This window comes from Pelophylax lessonae (genome assembly GCF_965119305.1).
Source record: "Pelophylax lessonae genome assembly, chromosome: 2".
Lineage (NCBI taxonomy): Eukaryota > Metazoa > Chordata > Amphibia > Anura > Ranidae > Pelophylax > Pelophylax lessonae.
In genome coordinates this window covers 370,970,885-370,994,186 of record NC_138769.1, presented here as the reverse complement: position 1 = coordinate 370,994,186, position 23,302 = coordinate 370,970,885, and the positions used below count along the sequence as shown (strand labels likewise).

The following is a 23,302-nucleotide window of genomic DNA, read 5'->3' as shown; positions in this document are numbered from 1 at the left end:
CAACCACTTTAAGCCACAAAGGCATCAGAGGAGGAGGGGGTGTGTGTACAGATGCTGCTGCCATGATGCTTTGCATTTTGGTGCAGCAAAAATGATCCATGCTATTGCATTCAGCGGACAGTACCGCCTGCTTAACACCACCCATTCAACTGAATGAGCATAACCTGCATGCAGTGCACTGGTGCAGGGTCCAAGGGGTTACAACAGCTGCTGTAATCTCAAATGCCCACTGAATAGTGATCCAAATGCAAACTGCTCTTCAGAGGGCAATGCAAGCGTAAACAAGACCTTAGCCCATGTGAAAGAATCTGCTGAGATTGCCCTTCTTCTGAATATGCTAAGGGCTCATTCATACAGCTGTTCCTGGCAGTACACCACCCAAATTAGCGTATTTCTGCAACAGGTGTTTCTGATTAGCAGTAGCCGCTACAAACCAATGACAGGCTGACACTGTCCACATGTAATCGCTCAAACAGCAATTACACACAGCAAGGGACAGATGAGAGGCCCTGTACACAGACTGCATCCAGAGCAGCTCATCATTCCCTATCTGCTCCATGTGCAATACAATACAATATTGTGGATTGTATCAGCCTGTCATTGATCTGCATAGGCTGAGTGACTGCAGCTAATTAGAATTGCCTGGCCGTACCCACAGCAGAAATATGCTGATCTGGGCGGTGTATGACTGTGAATGATCTCTAATTGGTCTGGCTATCTCTGGTGTTGGAGCTTTCTATAGCACAGAGTATGAAGTTGGTTTGTACTACCTGCAAAGTATTGAAGCCTCTATATCAGTGGTCTCCAAACTTTAAAACGAAAGGGCCAGTTTACTGTCCTTCAGACTTTAGGGGGGGCTGAACTGTGCCCGTGACAGTAAACAATGCCTGATCTGGTGTCAGTGGAAGGAATGGCGCCACATCACTGGTGTCAGTGGGAGCAATAGTGCCCCATCATTGGTGTCAGTGGAAGGAATAGTGCCCCATCATTGGTGTCAGTGAGTCGAATAGTGCTCCATCATTGGTGTCAGTGGGAGGAATAGTGTCCCATCATTGGTATCAGTGGGAGGAAGAGTGACCCATTATTGGTGTCAGTAGAAGGAATAGTGCCTCATCATTGGTGCCATTGGGAGCAATAGTGCCCCAACATTGATGTCAGTAGAAGGAATAGTGCCCCATCATTGGTATCACAAGGTGGAATAGTGCACCATCATTGGTGTCAGTGGGAGGAATAGTGCCCCATCATTGGTATCACAAGGAGGAATAGTGCACCATCATTGGTGTCAGTGGAAGGAATAGTGCCCCATCATTGGTGTCAGTAGGAGGAATAGTGCCCCATCATTGGTGTCAGTAGGAGGAATAGTGCCCCATCATTAATGTCAGTAGGAGGAATAGTGCCCCATCATTGGTGTCAGTGGGAGGAATAGTGCCCCATCATTGGTGTCAGTGGGAGGAATAGTGCCCCATCATTGGTGTCGGTGGGAGGAATAGTGCCCCATCATTGGTATCGTTGAGAGGAATAGTGCCCCATCATCGCTATCACTAGGGGGAATAGCGCCCCATCATTAGTATCAGTGGGAGGAATAGTGCCCCATCATTAGTATCAGTAGGAGGAATAGTGCCCCATCATTGGTATCAGTAGGAGGAATAGTGCCCCATCATTGGTGTCAGTGGGGGGAATAGTGCCCCATCATTGGTATCAGTAGGAGGAATAGTGCCCCATCATTGGTATCAGTGGGAGATATAGTGCCCCATCATTAGTATCAGTAGGAGGAATAGTGCCCCATCATTGGTATCAGTGGGAGGTATAGTGCCCCATCATTAGTATCAGTGGAAGAAATGGTGCCCCATCATTGGTATCAGTGGAAGGAATAGTGCCCCATCATTGGTATCAGTGGAAGGAATAGTGCCCCATCATTGGTATCAGTGGGAGGAATAGTGCCCCATCATTGGTATCAGTGGGAGGAATAGTGCCCCATCATTGGTGTCAGTGGGAGGAATAGTGCCCCATCATTGGTGTCAGTGGGAGGAATAATGCCCCATTATTGGTATCAGTAGGAGGAATAGTGCCCCTTCATTGGTATCAGTGAGAGGACTAGTGCCCCATCATTGGTATCAGTAGGAGGAATAGTGCCCCTTCATTGGTGTCAGTAGCAGAAATGATGCCCCATTGTTGGTGTCATTGGAAGAAAGGGCCAGATAAAGGCAAGCAAAGGGTCACATCTGGCCCCAGGACCTCAGTTTGGAGACCACTGCCCTACATCAACACAACAGGCAGACAACTAGCAATAAAATGTTTGGCTTTGGCAGTCAATAGCTCTCCCCCTATCCTACGGTTGCCACCTCATCCCTTTAAACCCAAACACACATTAATTACCCTCCCTTCTAGATTGTGAGCATGGCCCTCTAAGTCCTCCTGTATTGAATTGTATTGTAACTGTATTGTCTTCCCTCATATTGTAAAGCGCTGCGCAAACTGTTGGCGCTCTATAAATCCTGTATAATAATAATAATACACCGGTTCTGAGGCTAATATAATACAGATAAGGCACTAAGTTTCATTACCACCTTAATCAGCCACAGAACCTGTGTAATTCATATGCGTTCGGCTTTAAAGGGATGAGGTGGCAACCCTAAGTACATGTTTCTGTCAAAGCAGTGCTGCCAGCAGATAACCATGGTAGCCTAACCACTGCCAGCTTCCAAAATGGTACAGCACCATCACTGCGTAGCTGTCAGTCGGAGGATTTCCTGACTGGTGCTGCCAGATGTCTATCAAAACAGCACCTTCCCTACAACGTGCCTCCCTATTGGAAGACTTCCTTGCCGGTAAAGGCGGGACTAAGTTAAGAGGCGCGCTACTCGTCCCGCTGCCTGTCACTCAGCAAAAGGCGGGGTATTCGGCACCGTGCGCCTGTGATTGGTGGCCACCAATGTCTATCATCCTCCACACCCGTACCGGGAGATTCGGTGCCGCTTAACTTGCCTACGGACGTAAAACAGCAGCCGAGCAGAATGTTCGTAGCGCACAGCAGCAGGCTTATGTGACCCGCTACACGCCCCCGGGATCGGTGACCCGGGAACGAAGAGCCGCCCCATACACCTAGCCATCCTTCTCCGTTATATCTCCTCAGCTGGATGCTCTCCGCCACCTCCACCATCTGTGTCAGCGGGAACATGGCGACCCCCTGCTCTCACACCCGATCCCGGGTCACCTCTCGGGCGGTACACCCTTCCGCTGACAACGTCGTTTCCTGCCCTGACGGCGCCCGTGCCCACTCACCGAACACACCGCTTATTTTTTTCGGGTGCTCGCCCGTTTCGGCGCGACTTCTCGCCCGCTTTTGGTTTCTCCGGTGTAGCTTCCGTCACCCGAATGTCCGGACAAAGGCCGGTCACGTGATGACGCCCGAGGGCTGAGACTATCTTAAAGGGGCCGCGCCTGGGGAGGGGGGCAGGAATTTGGTAGAATATACATGTTCATGTGCGATAGCTCGCTGCATGTGTATACATGTATACAGAGAGCTATAGGAGTGTGTGCAATATCACATCTGTGTACACTGAGCCTGGGGATCATATGGAGAAGGATTGGACCTGTATAGATGGAAGGAGAACATGATGACACCCCAGGCCCACATCTAATCATCATTATATCTGTATATATGTATACAGAGAGCTATAGCAGTGTGTGCAATATCCCATCAGTGTACACTGAGCATGGGAATCATATGCATATAGATGGATGAGAACATGATGACACCCCAGGCCCACATCTAATCATCATTATATCTGTATACATGTATACAGAGAGCTATAGCAGTGTGTGCAATATCCCATCAGTATACACTGATCCTGGGGGGGATGGACCTAGAACACATAATGACACTCCAGGCCCACATCTAATCATCATTATATTACTTTTGTACATGGAAATCTATAGGAGTGTGGGCAATATCCCATCAGTGTACATTGAACCTGGGGAGATGGACCTAGAACACACAATGACACTCCAGGCTTACATGTAATCATCATTAAATGTGTATACACATACAGTACATGGAAAGCTTATAGGAGTGTGTGCAATATCCCATCAGTGTATACTGAGCCTGGGGATCATATGGAGAAGGATTGGATCTGTATAGATGGAAGGAGAACATGATGACACCCCAGGCCCACATCTAATCATCATTATATCTGTATACATGTATACAGAGAGCCATGGGAGTGTGTGCAACATCACATCTGTGTACACTGAGCCTGGGAATCATATGGAGGAGGATTGGACCTGTATAGATGGAAGGAGAACATGATGACACCCCAGGCCCACATCTAATCATCATTATATCTGTATACATGTATACAGAGAACTATAGCAGTGTGTGCAATATCCCATCAGTGTACACTGAACCTGGGGGGGATGGACCTAGAACACATAATAAAACTCCAGGCCCACATCTAATCATCATTATATTACTTGTTTACATGGAAATCTATAGGAGTGGGGGCAATATCCCATCAGTGTACATTGAACCTGGGGAGATGGACCTAGAACACATGATGACACTCCAGGCTTACATGTAATCATCATTAAATGTGTATACACATACAGTACATGGAGAGCTATTGGAGTGTGCGCAATATCCCATCAGTGTATACTGAACCTGGGGGTGGGGGGGATGGACCTAGAACACATGATGACACTCCAGGCCCACATCTAATCATCATATTAGGATAGAGAAAAAGGAAACTAGAGGAGGCAGGGGGAATTTAAAGGTACATTGAAATAAGGATAACAGATCATAAAATCATTTGAATTTATTAAATCACAATTATAAAAAAAAGAAATCCATAAATACAAACAAATAGTGCTGCATTAAAAATCATGCATAACCAAAACAGAAAACTCTCATGCTATCACCAGAAACATGAAGCCCAAAGTATGTAGGTCTTGCCCAACATGTTTCGCGGTATGTTGTCCACTTCTTCAGAGGTCTTATCCTAACAGAGAGTGTGTTTCACAGTTATATAGAGAGCCTGTATTCATATCTATTAAAGAGAGATATAATCATAAATACAATAATATGTATAAGAAAAATTTCAACGGCCAGAGAAAAGGCCTCTAGCCAGATACAGTTGTATAAAAACACATACATAGCCTGATGTCCACAAAAATTCCCAAATGGCCAAATTGGTCCCAGAGACCAGATATGGAGGGAACCCCCCCTGTTGAACCAGGACAGATATCAAAAAACGCCTCCCATGCTCGCCTACTAGCTCATTATGAAATACTTACCTTAGAACGAGCCCCCGTCGTGCCGCCCGCTTACCTGTATGACGGGCGACATGTCCAGTCGGCCGTCTTCTGGGATCGCAGCATCCGGCCATCTGATTGGCCGGAGCCGCGGTGACTTCACTCCCGCACACGCGCGCGGGAGCCAACGGTCACAGCACGGGGCTCTGAAGAAACGGCACCAGCGGCCGTTCCTTCAGAGCGCATGCGCCAGTGATGTCACTGGCTGCATGTAAGGTAAATATCTCCTAAACGGTGCATGTTTAGGAGATATTTACAGTACCTATAGGTAACCCTTATCATAGGCTTACCTATAGGTACAAGTGTCAGAGGAGGGTTTACTTCCTCTTTAAAAGTGTCCGTTATGGGTTTGCTGACATCGTTGCAATTTTATGACAGTAGCATTTTGAACTATCTGCTGCTTGTGATCATCTTTGAAGCTCTGCCATTCTACTGTGATTTGATAGTCACAAAACAGGTCCCTCTTTTTCTGCTTATTCAACTTCTGTACAGTAAGCTGTAGTGTCAGGAGCATGTAATCATATCATACAGCCAGGTACACAAAAGGTATGAATACTTTACCACCAATATTTTAAGTGAGAAGATACAGACCACTAGCATAAGCTGGCACAATTTTTGTTGCCACAGGTACAGACCTTGACACATATTCAGGCACATCCTAAATTTGCAAAGTAAATTAAAAAAAATATCGTAATAAATATGTATGATTTTTTTCAAGGGATAAGCAAATCAATCCAGACCGATAAGAGTTTGCTATAAATTTGGCATTTCAAGTAAGGTGAAGGCTTGTGATAAAGTAATCTACAGGTTAGAGCTATTTGCACCATTTTATTATGTCAATGAGACTGCGTGCCACAAAGGTGTCTGATCATCAGAGTCGTTCAAATGGTGTGAGATGGTAGGTGGCGGGAGACGCTGTTGGTAGGAATGCCATAAAATGTGAAAGTTTAAGTTTATTCCAGAAGGAAAGTTTGGAGAGGAATAACTGTCCTAGAAGGCCAGTGGCCTGTACTCACAAAATGTTTCACCTGGAACAGTCCTTGATGTTTCAAAACCTAAAAACCCAGGTCAGAGTGACCTGGATTAAAAAAGGGGTTTCCTTTATTGGAAAAGAGTGCGCAGAGGCTAGGAGAGATCAGTTTTTGCTGGGAAACTTGTGCATATGCACCATATTTCTATGGTAGGGTGAGACTTGAGACTGGAGGAAACCTCATTCAGGCACAATGGGAATGTTGACAGGGGAAGACCTAAAGCAGCTTGCTCAATGGATATCCTTTGTTTCAAAGGGGCATGGCGACAACAGTCTGTCAGTTGACAGCCAGCATGGTAAAGATCGTAGTCCGGGAATGTCATGCCTCCTTTCAGTTGTGATAGGCATAGAGATGTAGAGGCTTGTGGGCCCATAAAAAAATTGAGAAAGTTCTATTGACAGCTTTCAATAAAGAGGCAGGAATCCAGACAAGGGGGGCCTGTAAAAGATACAACATAGAAGGCATTATATTTATTTTAATAATGTTGCATCTGCCGAACCAAGAGAATTTGCCTTTGTGCCATGTTGCTAGGTCTTTTTTGACCACCGAGAGGGGGGCTGGGAAGTTAAGCTTGAAGGTGTTCTCTATGAGCCTTGGGATATGACTACCTAATATATGATGGTGCCCATTTAAATGGAAAGTAAAGGCCCGTACACACGTACCGATTGTCGGCCGTAAATATTCGGCCGACGACCGATTGGCCGATTGTAGGCTTGTTAGTATGATGCTTTCCGACAGCCGACAGCACACTTTCGGCCGAAAAGAATCTGTCGTGTAGGCATTAAAATTTTTGTTGGCCAACACCAGAACGGCCGATTGTTCGCCAGTCAGTACAGAATTCGGCCGACAATCAGCAGATTTGCAAGACTGGGCATGCTCAGAAAAGAAAAAACACACGGAAAGTTAACCATCACATGACATCACTTCTGCAGTCGGCTGCTGTTGGCCGACAAAATGCGTGTGCAGTCTTTTGCAGTTTTCAACAGACACGACAGCCCTGGACAAAAGACGGCCGATCGTTCGGCCAACGATTGGTACGTGTGTACGGGGCTTAAGTCTTGAGGTGTTTGATAGAGAATTCTCATAGGGAGATGTTCAATGCCTCAGACTTCTAAAAATGAATGCAGAAGGCAGAGAAGGAACCGTATGTGACCAGTTCAGATAAAAGGTTGGACAACAGAAGGCAGAGAAGGAACCGTATGTGACCAGTTCAGATAAAAGGTTGGACAACAGAAGGCAGAGAAGGAACCGTATGTGACCAGTTCAGATAAAAGGTTGGACAACAGAAGGCAGAGAAGGAACCGTATGTGACCAGTTCAGATAAAAGGTTGGACAAGGAGATTACAGGATTTGTGATTAAAAAAAAAAAAAAGTAATCCGCTTATGCTGCAACTTTCATAGGAAATGGTGTCCCTATTGAAGGACTGGTGATGTCTGGATGGGCTCTAATTTTACAGAGAAAAGGCTCCAATATTAGTATAAATAGCAGGGAGAGGGGAAAGCCATCCTGAGTCCCATTCATAATACGAAATGGAGCAGAAAGGTGTCCATTTACTTTCAGTTGGGTGGAGGGGTTCAAGTATATGGCATTGATCTTATGCAGCATCCTTCGCCCTAAGCCTAAGTGGCGTATGGTCTCTGTCATAAAGGCCCATCTTACCCTATCAAAAGCCTTCTCAGCATAAGAATATAGGAATAAGAGAGGGAGCTGAAATGCGCTGCATGAACAATAGCGAGGGCCTTAGTAGTATTATCCCTAGCTTCTCACGTGAAGAAAATGTCATCAGCATACCAAGGATTCGTCACTTGCCTGACATAGGGGCCCTGCATGGCTCTGAAACATTGCTGTGTGTTTATGATGTGACCACGAAAATAAATCTATTTTGAGGAATCCTTGGTGAGCTGATGACATTTTCTTCACTTTGATCATCCACGGTTTCCAGCCTATGGTCATTATAGCATCCAGCACTACTGAATAGCCAGTCTCTTGAATGTGTGCGTGAGGAATATTGCGTTTAGCTTCTCACGTGGGCACAAATCCAACTTGGTCCACATAGACGATGTCAGGGATGTACACCATCATTCTCATGACAAGTATTTTAGTGAATAACTTGAGATCTCATTTTAAAAGTGAAATAGGCCTATCATTCTGGCACAGTAGCAGATCCTTCCTTTCCTTAGCAATTACCGTAACGTGTGCTCTGAGTGTGTACATTAGCAATAGGGTCCCCAAGCCTACTGCATCGTACATGTTTGAGAAGTGTGGAGACAAACAGTTTAGGAAAGTTTTGTTGTATCAAAGAGACTAGCCGTCTGGCCCCAGATCCTTACCAAAGTGCATTTGTGACAGGGCTAGTGCAAATTTCGGTAATTTTGACATCAGAATCTGTAAGAGCCGAGTCTGGAAAGTGGGGCATACCTGCTTCTGTCAGATAGGTTCTGATGTCCTCAGTCAACAAAGGGCCCTACTGCATCGACTGGCAAGTTTTTATATTGTATAGACTCTATAGAGATTAAAAGGAACCATTGATAAATGGCAGCAATGTCGTCAGTGGAGTGTACTTTATGTTGGTTTGCGTCCAACATCTTGGGAATAAATAAGCACGCTTTTTGGGAATGTAGTACCTCTGCTAGGATCTTTCCACACTTATTGCCATATTCATAGAACATATTTCTACACTTGGCGATTGCAATTACAATCTTGGCTTTATCTCGGGGAAGGAATTCCAGATGGTCCATAAGACAGTAAGAACTGAGCCCGTCATGGATTGTTTGTGGACTGCTTCCAGGTTCCTTATGTCACAGAGGAGAGTGTCAACTTGTTTAGCTTTCTCTCCTCAGCTGGATTCCAAGTTTAATCAGAATACCTATGAGGTAGGTTTTGTGTGTTTCCCATACAATCATGGGTTCCCAGTTCGAAGTAACATTCATAAGGAAAAATAATTGGAGTTCCCTAGCAACCTCTTCAGACAGCAAATGGTTTTGTAAGAGGCAGTCTTTAAGCATATTCAGGGTCTGGCTGAGGAGGACATCAAGTCAATTTCCAGAGAAATAGGAGCATGATCTGAGGTAGCTATGATACCTTTGGAGGCCTTAGGAGCTCTCATTAGTAGGGATTGGGGGATCAGGGAAATAAAAAAAAAAAATAATCCTGTGGGTGGGAATAAAATGTCTAATCCCTCTGATCAGTATGGAGGATTCGCCACACATCAACCAGATGAAGGGTACAGTGCCTGTAAAAAGTATTCCCACCCCTTCAAATTTTCCACATTTTGTCATGTTACAATCAAAAACGCAAATGTATTTTATTGGAATTTTATGTAATAGACAACACAAAGTGACACATAATTGTGAAGTGGAAGGAAAATGATAAATGGTTTTCAAATTGAAAAACAAAAATGTATCTGAAAAGTGTGGCATGCATTTTTATTCAGCCCCTTTACTCTGATACCCCCAACTAAAATCTAGTGGAACCAATTGCCTTCAGAAGTCACACAAAAAGTAAAGAGTCCACCTGTGTGTAATTTAATCTCAGTATAAATACGACTGTTCTGTGAGGGTTTTTTAGAGAACCTTAGTAAGCAAACAACATCATTTGGTAATGATTAAGCACACAGTCAGTGTGTGAAACGCATCTACCTTGTCACGATTGTCATATTTGGATGTCCAGTCAATAAATCTGGATTTTGACTCAACCTGGAGTGCTGCCAATTCCTTTTCCTTTATCAAGTTTTCACGGAGGCGAGTCGGGGCATGCACCGATGTGAGTCATCAGGCAATTACACCACCTTGAGCAGTGAGTTCTTGTCTCTTCAATTTAAACATTCATCATGAAGGCCAAGGAACGCAACTGAGGTGCGGAGAAGTTTAAAGCAGGGTTAGGTTATACAAAAAAAAAAAAATTCCAAGCTCTGAACATCTCACGCAGCACTGTTCAATCCATCATCCAAAAATGGAAAGAAGAAAGCTATTGTGAAAAGAAAGCCATAAGAAGTCCAGTCTGCAGTTTGTGAGAAGCCATGTGGGGGACACAGCAAACATGGAAGAAGGTGCTTTGGTCAGATGAAACCACAATTGAACATTTTGGCCTAAAAGCAAAACGCTATGAAAACCAACAATGCACATTACCCTAAACACACCATCCCCACCGTAAAACATTGTGGTGGCAGCATCATGTTCTAGGGATTATATTTTCTAAGCAGGGAAAGGGAACCTGGTCAGAGTTAATGGGAAGATGGATGGAGCTAAATGCAGGGCAATCTCAGAAGAAAATCGGTTAGAGCCTACAAAAGACTTGAGACATACAGCCAGAGCTACAATGGAATGATTTAGATCAAAGCATATTCATGTGTTAGAATGGCCCAGTGGAATTTCAGACCCAAATCCAATTGTGAATCTGTCGCAAGACTTGAAATTGCTGTTCACAGACGCTCTCCATCCAATGTGACAGAGCTTGAGCTATTTAGAAGAATGGGAAAAAATGTCACTCTCTAGATGTGCAAAGCTGGTAGAGACATACCCTAAAAGACTTGCAGCTGTAATTTCAGCGTAAGGTGGTTCTGCAAAGTGTTGGCACAGGGGGACTGAATACAAATGCGCACCACACTTTTCAGACATTTATTTCTAAAAAGATTTGAAAATGATTTAAAATTTTCTCCCACTTCACAATGAAGTGCCAATTTGTGTTGGTCTATCACATAAAATCCCAATAAAATACATTTACGTTTTTTGAATCAGGAAGGCTGGCAACTCAAATGCTCTTGAATAAAAGTACTTTATTTGTTACATGCGTACACAGGCACAGGCTATATGCTGACATGTTACGGCTATGGAGCCTTCATCAAAATATTCACGTTTTTGGTTGTAACATGACAAAATGTGGAGAATTTCAAGGGGTATGAATACCTTTACAGGTGTTAATTTATGTGTTTAAGAGCCAATTAGGAGAGGTGCTGGGAAGCATGAGATGCATCCAAGATTGAGTCCAGTGTGAGATTGTCACTGGCCATGATCACTGAACTTTCAGCAAAATCCCCTACATTTTCAAGAATCAACTCTATAAAGGCAGTTTGGTCAATTTTGGGGAGATACAAGTTCACCAGTGTATAAACCGATTGGTTAATAGCTCCTATCAGGAATAGGGCCCTGCCTTCTCTGTCACTTCACAAGTCTTGGAAAGACCATAGGACTGTGTTGTGTAACAGAATAATGACACCCTTAGATTTGGAGAGGACCCATGATGCACCATTGGATAGTACCTACTGTGAAGTCTCGGCATCTTATCCACTGTAAAGTGGGTTTTCTGAAGGAAACAGAGATGGGCCTTCATCCATTTCAAGTCTGACAAAATAACAGAACATTTTTCAAAAGTATTAAGACACTTCACATTGAGCAAGGCCAAAAGAGACATCCCCACTGTAGGGTTAGGCATGTTTGACCGTGTGAGTTAGGGCCGTTAGATAAGTCAGAGGGAGAGGATGGGAGGGGGGCCGGACTGAACATTTGTCGGCTGCAAATGCAGTGTGTATATATATATAATATGTGTATGTAAGTTTTGGATATAAAAACTATGTAAACTGGATGAAAACCGAATCTGTTTTTTCTTTAAAATAATGTGACTGAACTGATGAAGCAGCCAGACCACCCCTGTGTGAAAGGGGCCTTAACCACTTTACCACCGGAGGATTTTGCTGTCTTACGTCCAGGCCACTTTTTGCGATTCGGCGCTGTGCGAATTTAACTGACAATTGCGCGGTCGTGCGACGCCGTACCCAAACGAAATTTACGTCCTTTTTTTTACCACAAATAGAGCTTTCTTTTGGTGGTATTTGATCACCTGTGCGATTTTTACTTTTTGCGCTATAAACAAAAAAAGAGCGTTTATTTTGAAAAAATAACAATATTTTTAACATTTTTTTATATGAAATTCCTCCCAAAAAAATGTAAAAATCAAATTTTTTTTAAATTCTTGGCCAATTTGTTTTCTGCTACCTATGTTTGGTAAAAAAAAATCACAATAAATGGATTTTTGTAAAATCTTACCGTAAAATCCTTTTCTCTTAGCTCATCGACAGACGTAGTCCTCGGTGATACACCACCTTCGGGTTATGTTACCTCCGCAGGAGCAGGACTAGACAGGAAATTAAAAAGCTCTGGCCACACCCTAGGGGCAGTCCCAGAGGGTATATCCTCTCTCTCTCTGCCTCAGCAAATCAGTTATGTGAAAAAGCAGTGCTTAGAGAATTTAACCCAACCCAACTCCAAAACAGAGGGGCGGGGACTACGTCTGTCGATGAGCTAAGAGAAAAGGATTTTACGGTAAGATTTTACAAAAATCCATTTTTCTCTAGCGCTCATCGACAGACGTAGTCCTCGGTGATACACCACCTTCGGGACGTCCCAGAGCAGTATCCCGACTGAGGGGTGGGAAAATGGAAATCAAATCCCAATCTAGAAGGCCCAACCGGTGCCAACTAGAAGTTTACAATGCTCATCCTTAATGATGAGACTCAACAAAAAAATTTTTCAAACAGAAAAAAACCCTCGAGGTAGACCACCGGTCTCCTCAAATTGCGGCCTGCAAAACCTTGCGGCCAAATGAGGCATCCGCCGATGCCGTCACATCAATTTTATAGAATTTAGTAAAGGTATGTACCGACGACCAAGTGGCCGCCTTACATACCTGGACCACTGACGCCTGATGGCGAAAGGCCCAGGAAGTACTGAGCGCTCGAGTGGAGTGCGCCCTAACAGGGAACGGAGGACTCTGACCCTTAATAGAATAAGCCTGTACCACCGTTTGTCTAATCCATTTGGCAATGGTCGCGGCAGATGCAGGCAAACCCTTTCTGGGGCCATCCGTGATCACAAAAAGTGAATCCGTCTTACGGAATGATTCCGTAGCTTTCAGGTATACCCTGATTGCCCGAACCACATCCAAGGAATGCAACGCATGTTCCCGATGATGCTTGGGCTGAGGACACAAGGAAGGTAGTACAATATCTTCATTCAGATGAAAATCTGAAACCACCTTAGGAAGAAAAGATGGCTTAGGATGAAGTACTACCTTATCCCTATGAATCACTAGGTATGGGGACTGGCATGATAATGCAGCCAGTTCTGACACCCTGCGAGCAGAAGTAATAGCCACCAAGAAGACCACCTTCTGGGATAAAGTAAGCAAGGGAATCTCCCTGATGTTTTCAAAGGGAGGTTTCTGTAGAACCGACAAAACCAAATTAAGATCCCAGGGCGGTAAGGGCGCGCGGACTGGAGGAGCCAGGTGCCGCACCCCCTGGATGAAATTCCGCACCAAGGATTTGGTAGCTAAAGGTTTCTGAAAGAAGATTGCTAATGCTGAAACTTGACCCTTGATGGTGCTCAAGGCTAGCTTCTGCTCAACCCCTTGTTGCAAAAAGGCCAATATTCGAGACACCGAATAGGTACGTGGAGGAAATCCTAAAGATTCGCACCACGCAATATAAGTCTTCCATGTGTGATAATAGACTTTGCTGGAAGTCGCTTTCCTTGCTTTAATAAGGGTAGGAATGACAGAAGTAGACAAACCTCTGTCCTTCAGTACTTGGGTCTCAATGGCCAGGCCATTAAAACCAGCGACTGTAAAGCACGATGGTAAATAGGTCCTTGAGACTACAGACACTCCCTGAGACGAAGTTCCCACGGAACGTCTGCGACTCACACATTTATCAGATACCTGATAGTTATCAGGCAAGGTGATCTTTTCTGGTTGAACCTCAGGGACCGAAGTCACCCGACTAGAGGCTACTTGGCCTATCTGGTCAATCAGATCCGATTCCTGTGAGGTATCGGGACTAATCTTGGGAAAAGGTAAAGGAAAAGATCTATACAGGGAACGGTAACTACCGCTTCCTGTACTTAAATGTTGGAAGGGAAGAATCGCACCGGTAGTAGTGGTTGATGCTCGATCTAATGTCCTGAATACCGGTGAAAACGTCCCCCCACCCTGAAATTGGGTGGGGGCGCACCTTCAGGCTGTGTACTCCTTTACTTCGGGTTTGGCTGGGTTGGTCCTCTGCTTGTCCGACCAGCCCTTCTTGAACCCTCCTGGAGGAGTCTTGCCTTTCCCGGAAGTACCAGCCGGGCGTCCTTTATGGGCGGTAAAGAAAGGTCCTCGCTTGTTGCGAGGTTCCTTAGCTTTTGCAGCCTGTGGCAAAAAAGTACTCTTGCCCCCGGTGGCATCCTTAATGATTTCATCTAGGTTGGCTCCAAATAGACGATTCCCCTGAAAAGGGAGATTGGTCAAAGTCTTTTTGGAACCTAGGTCAGCTGACCAGCATTTTAACCACAGCACACGTCTGAGGATTACTGCTAACTTAGATGCATGCCCTAACAAGGGAGTAGTGTCCAAGGCTGCGTCACAGATAAACCGTAGCCCTTGTATGATCTGTTCTATCAAATCAGATGTCTCCTGGGGAATATCTTTTCCCCTAAGATCTTGGCGTACCATCTTCGCCCATTCTGTAAGTGTCTGGGAAACTAGACCAATAACAATTACTGGTCTAAATGCTGACCCTATCAGAGAAAAGATAGTGCGGGACTCCGCTTCTATCTTTCGATCCACCGGATCCTTAAAGGACGAAGTGTCCTCCACTGGAATAACCGTGGCTTTATTCAGCCTGGAAATAGGCGGATCCACGACTGGTGGTACCGTCCATTTCTTAATGATGGATTCCTCAAACGGATAGCGTCTAGCAATACGCTTGGAAATAGTAAAGGTACGTTTAGAATGTTCCCATTCTCCTTTAATCTGATTTCCAAAACATTTAGGTACAGGAAAAGCTTTCGCCGTCTTGATGGGCTTATTAGTCCCAAAAGGCCTCTCTGTTTCAGTTGCCTCTGCCGGTAAAGCCTCAAGTTTTAAGGTTTCTTGCACTGCCACAACTAGTGCGTCCACCAATGCTTCTTCCTGAATTATAGCAGGAGAAGAAGCGTCCTCCTCACTGTCTGAGGGGGCTTTACCTGGGATAGCAGCCCTTGCAGAGGAACCTGCAACTGCAGTGACCATCTCTGAATCAGAGTCAGAGGTGTCAGATAGTATAGGGGTAGGCGGGGGTCGCTTCCTTGACCCCCGTCCCTGACAGGCCGCCTCCACCCGAGCCACCATAGACTCCAAGATTGCTGTAAATGACTCTATACTCTGTACACCGGCGGGTCCCGAGGCCCCCTCGAGGGAAACAGGTGGGGGAATCTGTGTGGCAGGGTCCATTATAACTCCAGTTACTTCCTGGATGATATAATTCAAAGTAAAGAAAAAAACTTTTTCTTTTTTTTTTTTTTTTTTTTTTTTTTTTTTGACCCTCAGCGCCACAAAAAAACCCCTTAGTGTTACCTGCTAGGGATCCCTATCGATCGAGAGAGAGAGAGATAGACCCCCAGGCTCACCACTTGATGTTCAGAGTTGAACTGCAACAGCTTACAGCGCTGTCTTAGACAAACAGGAAGTCTTTTGGCTGGCTGCCCAGGAAGAAAGGAGGCGGCTCCGCCCCTCTGTACGCCTTCCGGCGCCTCCCCCAAGCTCCACGAGGTGTAGAATCACCTAAAACATGGCCGCCCCCATGCTGGAGACACGAGGCTACGCCAAAATGGCGGCTCGTGCGATCCAGCAAAAAAAAATGGCGGCGGTCTGTGCTGACTAGCGGTGTGCTGCAGGCACACAACACTCTCTCTGCATGGGGATCTGGCGTGTTTGGCGGTACCGGCCCTGGCGGACCGCATGGCCGTTCGGGAGGCCTGCTATTAGCTGGAGATCTGACTTGGAAGGCAGTCTACATGTCCATGGCTTCTGACTGGTAGGTAGCTTATACTTAACCCATAAGATTCCCAGAATGCCACAGATTACATCTTTAAAACATGTATACAATAGATTGTTAGCTCCCAAACCAAGCCTCCTGGCTTTTGCACACATAAAATCACACTCAAAGTAGGAGGATTTGTGACATGTTATAGGATAGAAAGAAACTCTTTCTTACCATACAGAGAGGGGCCCGCGTTCACCACAAAACCCGTCAGGGAAAACAGGGGGAACATACTACTCACCATACCGGAACCAGGCGGGCACCAACTCCTGACAGTACCCCTCTCCACCGGGGCGGGAGGGCTGTCGACCGATACAGACGCCGTGACTCATGGTCTTAGGCGTTACAGCGAGACGTTTAACTCGCGGGTTCAGTCCTTTAATGGGACTTTGTCGCGGCCGACTCAGCGTGGAGCTATGGCCTGCACGCGCTCGTAGGCTGAACTGGGGTGACCACCGGATCTCAACATCCAGCCCGTCGCCCAGTTCAGCTTTCTTGCTTGAAGATCTCACAGGAACACTGGAGAAAAAAAAGCTGTCCAAAAATTCCTTTTAGAAAAAAATTTCTTGCCAGGACCTAAGATCCCAGCAAGGTATCTAGGTCCTTACTCCTCACTAGACAGAAAATAACTGATTTGCTGAGGCAGAGAGAGAGAGGATATACCCTCTGGGACTGCCCCTAGGGTGTGGCCAGAGCTTTTTAATTTCCTGTCTAGTCCTGCTCCTGCGGAGGTAACATAACCCGAAGGTGGTGTATCACCGAGGACTACGTCTGTCGATGAGCGCTAGAGAAAAGCATATTTTGATTGGTTTGCGCAAAAGTTATTGCGTTTACTAACTAAGGGAAAGATTTCTGTCATTTTTGGTGTTTTTTTTTTTTTTTAACGAGTAATGGCGGCGATCTGCGATTTTTTTTGCGGGACTGCGACATTGCAGCGGACAGATCGGACCCTTGACTGACATTTTTGACACTTTTGGGGGTACCAGTGACATTACTGCAGTAATCAGTGCTATATATATGCACTGTTACTGTAAAAATGACACTGGCAGGGAAGGGGTTAATTTTATTGGAGAGGGAGGGGTTAATGTATGCCTGGTGCTTACTAACGTGTGGGGGGGGGGGAGGGGACTGAGTGAGCCAGGGACAGATCGGATGTTCAGCTATGCTGAACACTCCGATCTGTCACTCCCTGTCACTTAGGAGATCTGCCCGCTCTGTTTACACAGGCGGGCGGATCTCCAAACTAGATTCCCCAACGATCGGGGAAGAGCGGCGGCAATCGCCGCCGCTCCTCCCCTGGCCCGACTCCCGCTGTGAATGAAAACAGCGGGAGCGCCGCCTACAGGGGGGAGGAGTCCAGCGACGTAGGTCTACGTCGATGGACGATAACGAGCCACTGTGCCGCAGTAGCAGCACAGTGGCCAGAGGTAAAGTGGTTAAGCTGGATACACACTATCCAACCTTTGTTGTTAGATTTACCTTCAACTATGTAGTGCAAGGCCTGCCTTATTGCATACAAATTGAAAGTGTTTAGGTTTGACCTCATATTATATGCTTTTAGTAAATCAATAGATAATTGTATAGTGTGAATCAAGCTTTACTCTATAACAGGAAGTTCATGGTAGGATATCCAAGTATTATTTTAATCAAAGCTGAAAATTAAAAAGGACTACAAGCAATGTTTAAAATTATAACATATTAAAGCTTATATGAGATTTCAGTGATTGTGTTTAGATCTACAGTACTTTAATATGTTAATCACTTAAAGGCCACACTTTAAAAAGCCTTTACAGGTTACCAGTTTAGAATTATAGAGGAGGTTTGGCGCTAGAATTATTGCTCTCACTCTGACGTTTACGGCAACACCTCACGTGTCGTTCGAGCGCCGTTTATGTATGCATGCAGGACCAATGCGTGTGTTCACCTTTGCAGGTGAGCATGGGGGGGACAGAGCACTTTGACATTTTTTTTCTCCATTTTTTTTTTTTTTTTATTTAGTTTTTTTTTTTTTTTACAGCTTCTTTAACTACTTCAATACAGAGCACTTTCACCCTCTTCCTGCCCAGGCCAATTTTCAGCTTTCAGCGCTCACAGTTTGAATGACAATTGTGCGATCATGCTACACTTAACCCATATTAAAATTTTTATAATTATTTTCACATAAATAGAGCTTTCTTTTGGTGGTATTTAATCACCGTTGGGTTTTTTATTTCTTAAAAAAAAAAATGTTTTCTTATTTTCTGTGAGTAAATTTTGAAAATAAATAATTTTTCTCCTTCACTGATGTGCGCTGATGAGGCTGCACTGATGGGCACTGATGAGGAGGTACTAATATGCCGCACTGATAACCACTGAGAGGTGGCACTAATGGGCACTGAGCGGCGGCACTGACGGGCAGCACTGATGAGTACTGATGGGCAGCACCATCAGTGCCCACAATCAGTGCTACCAGTCAGTGCCTAGATGAGAAGGCACTGAGGCAGCACTATGGGCACAGATGCTGGGCACTCTATTTACATTTTCTGACCATCAGTGCCCTGATTATCTGTCTTTGTCTCCCCGCTGATTGGCTCTCCTCGCCTCACACTCTGACAATGTGAGGAGAGGAGAGCCGAAGAACGGCACTTTCTCATTTACATGTGACCAGCTGTGATTGGACACAGCCGATCATATGGGTAAAGAGTCAGGCCATTGACTCTTTACCAAGATCGGGGTCACGCCGTGTCCTAGCAACACGGCGTGGCCACGATCACCGCTCTGCGCGCCCCCGCGGGCACGTGAGAGAGGCCGTTCTTGTGCGCCGTCATATGACAGCATCCCACAACAATAGGTGCACCACTCCGCTGTCATTTGACGGTTGGCGGGTAAGAAGTGGTTACATTTTTTTTTAAACCACTTTTATTGCTGTGACAAGGAATGTAAACAGCAAAAGGCAGGTACTTTTATGGAAAGATCTGGGGTCTTTTAGACCCCAGATATTTTCTCTGCCCTTACAAGCTTCTGCTCACACCAAGATCAGTGTGTTCAGATGCTTTCCAAAGTTAAAAATGGCACAGCATCCAGCAAAACGGAAGTAAGGAAAATGCTTGTCGCTTCCGGTTTACTATACCACAAAGTTAATCAGAGACCTTCCGGTCCTCCACAAGTTCTGTGGTAAGCCGCTGAAGCACTGGCTGAACACTCTGATTCTCATGGGGGGACAGGAAGGCCGCGGAAGAGGCCGGGAGGGGGTTAAGTCCCCTCCTGCTATTTGTAAAAGCAATTCAGCGGCTAATTAGCCTCCAGGATTGCTTTTACAAGAAAGTCAAGCGCCAGGCTAAAAAAACAAAACAAAACCAGGATGATGCCTATAGCTGCAGGCATCATCAGGTTTTTAACCACTTGAAGTGATTTGGCAGCAAGTTCCTTAATGTGTCAAAGTGATCCTGTCATCTGCCTAAAAAAGTTGAAATGGCAGTTCTCTGCAGTAGAAGAGTGATTATTTTCACCTCTCCAGTGGCCTATGCCTCTTAGGCTGACCATACATTATACAACTTTCTTGTACAATTTTCTTTTAGATTTCCCAAAACCATTTAATATGAGGTCACACCGAAACATTTTCAATTTGTATGCAGTCAGGCAGGCCCTTGCACTACATAGTTGAAGGTAAAGATAAAGGAAATGTCCAGCTTAATATCAGCCTATTTCAGATCTCCAGTCTCCATTAGACTCTTCAGCATTTGACACTTGCAAAAGTGTTAGATGCCTGTGTCCTCCACCGCACACTGTGGTTCCTTCCTCTGACCTTTTTGTCACTACAGAATACAGCAGTGATGTAGAAGTCAGTGACAGAAACCACAGCATGAAGGAATCACACAGCGAGGGACATAGGCATGTTCAGAATTTTTGCGTTCATGGCTTTGGGTGTTGGGCGTTTTTTCTTGGGGATTAGGGGGGCAGCATTTAAAGCAGACCTTGCACTTTTATACAGCGTCTACTTTAATGTGTGAACAAGTAGGCAGTGAACGCTTTCAATTGTGAAAATTTTATTGAATGTTTGAAGTTTTTTTTCTTTCTCAGAACAAAGGCACATCTGCAAGACTTTATAAAGTGCATCGACAGATAAGTTACTTCTTCAAAGTGTATGTAAGCTAAATTATATATATTATATATATATATATATATATATATATATATATATATAAAAAATACCTGTCCTTAGAATTACCGGCTGCGTGGATTTTACTTTTTACAGAATGTTTCCTTTGTTTTCACCTAATAATCCTAGAGATACCATACTTCCTGTCCCTGTGTGGCTACACTAACTTAATCCACTGTATCTATGGAGGAAGAGAAGATTGCCTGTGCTTTCAGTTCACTTCACAGTGCACTTGCAAGCTCAACGGGTACTTTCTGTACTTGTTGAAACTGTTCTTATCTGTTACAATGGTTACTGCACTTTAGGAACAAACAATAGGTGTTCACTTATGTAGCTGCAAAAACACACCACCTTTGTCACCCCTCTACTGGGGACATAAATATAGAAAAAAAATAACAATTTAGGTGTGGCATTACAATACACCTCCCACTTAAATCATAAACCCTGTGCAAATCAAAAAAACACAATATAATACAAAATGTGAACACAATATTAATAATATAGTTCTGAAAACAGGAAACGAATGCACGTCTATTTGATATCTACTTAGGCAGCTCTCCCCACTGTACCTTTGTTATGTATTGTTCTTTTCTTGATCTTGAAAATTTATAAATAAACACCTTTCAAAAAAAGACAGCTCTCCCCACAAGGCACACCAACATTTGCATATCTCCACAGGAGGGACTGAAAATATTCAGAACAGCTCACTAAAAGTAACAGTACTTTGAATCGGAATGTTACCCATAACGACTTGGGAAAAAATAATAATCTTTAGCAAGGAACATACATTCCACATTAATAATTATGCTACCAGAATTAACCTGTGCTGTAAATTGCCTCCAGCATTACTCCTGTTTCTTCTTGCTGGATGCTGCCATTTTACTGAAGCCCAGAACAGCAGAAAATAATAAAGCGGAACTAAACCCATTGATTTAACAGTTTAAAAAAACTATTACATTCCTGGAATGCCAGGATTGCTAACTGTCACATTTGTTGTATCCTCAAACTGTAAAACCATCAAATGAATGGTGTCATAACTGATCACATGTGCAGCACCATGGCAGTTGCTGATCAAACAGAAGCAGCTTCCTTGACTGTAAAGGATAAGGAGAGTTTTATTGAGCAGATCAGCCTCTACTAACTCGGCAGTGCCTAAAAATGGAGAGCAACTGACCATGTGCTGAGCAGGGTGAGACAGTGCATTACTGGACTTTAAACAATATAGGCACTTATTTTTAATGTTTAAAGGCCCCTTTTACACTTATGCGACTTGGGGGTGCAAAGTCGCATGACAAGTCATACCCAATGATTTCCAATGAGTAGCATTCATATCTCTGAAACTTCAAAGTAGTTCCTGCACTACTTTGGTTTGACTTTGATGCAACTTGAGGTCCATAGAACTCAAGATTACACAGGCATTGCTTCAAGGTGCAGCAAAGTGTGAAAGGGGCCTTACATAGCTATACCTGCAAGGGGCCAGCCTGAAATGATCTAGCAGGACTTTTCTTTTTTTTTTTCCAAAATGTTTAAAGGACTTTTCTGACTAAAGTTCCACTTGAAGCCAAACTGAGCTTCCAGTTTAAACCAGATAAATACATGGCAGAAGCATCAAAACAAAAGATGTGCAAAGTTTTGGGGCACATTCACACCTGTCTACTTTAATGTGCTGGGTTACGTTAACCCATTCATTTTCCGTGGGCTACCAATTCACAACAGAGAACAGAAAAACACACCTCCAATATCCACTTGCTGATTAGGTCTTTTCTGGAACTTTTTGTTTACAAGTTTAAATTAGTATTTTTTGCTAGAAAATTACTTAGAACCCCTAAACATACATACATACATACATACACACATATATATATATATATATATATATATATATTTTTAGCAGAGACCCTAGAGGATAAAATGGTGATCATTAAAATATTTTATGTCACATTGTATTTGTGCAGCAGTCTTCCAAACGCATTGGTTTTTGGAAAAAAATTGATTTTTGTCTTACCATAAAATCCAGTTTTTTCTTTCGTTCATGGACGGACACGGGTTCATATCTTCATTTGACAGATGGGTTATACTGCTCTTCCTAGGGGTAGGACACTAGGCGGAAAAGGGTTAGCAAAGCTTGACTACGTCTATAGGGCAGTCTCAGGTGGTATACTCCAACTTCCTGCTCTAGGATCTCAGTTTTGTAACAAGCAGTGTCAGAAGAATACATAACCCAACTCCACAGAGGGGTGGGTGCTGTGTCCGTCAGTGAACATCAGAGAAAAGGGTTTTATGGTAAGACAAAAATCCAGTTTTCTCTTTCATTCACAGCTTTATATATTCATTTGACAGATGGGAAGTCCCAAAGCAGTATCAGCATGAGGGGTGGGAAAAAAAAAAAACACAGCAGTAAACAAATTCCCAACAAGGGCTAAACTTAGCCAACCAGGTAAACCAGGAGCTCAACCAAAAACAACTGGAGCTCACCTCCTAGAAAAAAACACCCTCAAGAGGCAAAAGTCTCTGCCACAGTGGCCTGCAAAACTTTGCAGCCAAAGATAGCATCTACAGCTGCAAAAATATTCACCTTGTAGAACTTGGTGAACGTGTGTGCAGACGCCTAGGTGGCTGCTTTGCAAACCCGGACCACTGACGCCTGATGACGGAAGGCCCAGGAGGCACTAAGCACCCTTGTGGAATGCGCCTTAACAGGGAAAGAAGGAACCTGACCCTTAATGGAATAGGCCTGCACCACTGTTTGCCAGATCCATCTGGAAATGGTCACAGCAGATGCAGCCTGCCCCTTACAAGGACCATCCGTAAGCATAAAAAAGGAATACGATTTCTGAATAGTCTCAGTCGCCTTCAAGTACATCCTGATGGCCCAGACCACATCCAAAGAGTGCAAAGCAACCTCTTTTGGTTGCTTTGGCTTAGGATATAACGAAGGCAACACAATGTCTTCATTCAAGTGGAACCCCGAAATAACCTTAGAAAGT

At 44.3% G+C, this 23,302-nt stretch overlaps 1 protein-coding gene across 1 annotated transcript in view; it reads right to left on the bottom strand.

Annotated features, from left to right (window-relative positions):
• LOC309548120 (uncharacterized protein) overlaps positions 1-23,302 on the bottom strand; it is an 88,503-nt gene that overhangs the window by 16,794 nt on the left and 48,407 nt on the right. The window contains exons 7-8 of the mRNA XM_082248085.1: positions 8,967-9,134; positions 3,283-3,476 (exon numbers count right to left, since the gene is read on the bottom strand). Of these exons, the coding sequence (XP_082104211.1) occupies positions 3,283-3,476; positions 8,967-9,134 (362 nt within the window). The remainder of the gene's footprint in view (positions 1-3,282; positions 3,477-8,966; positions 9,135-23,302) is intronic.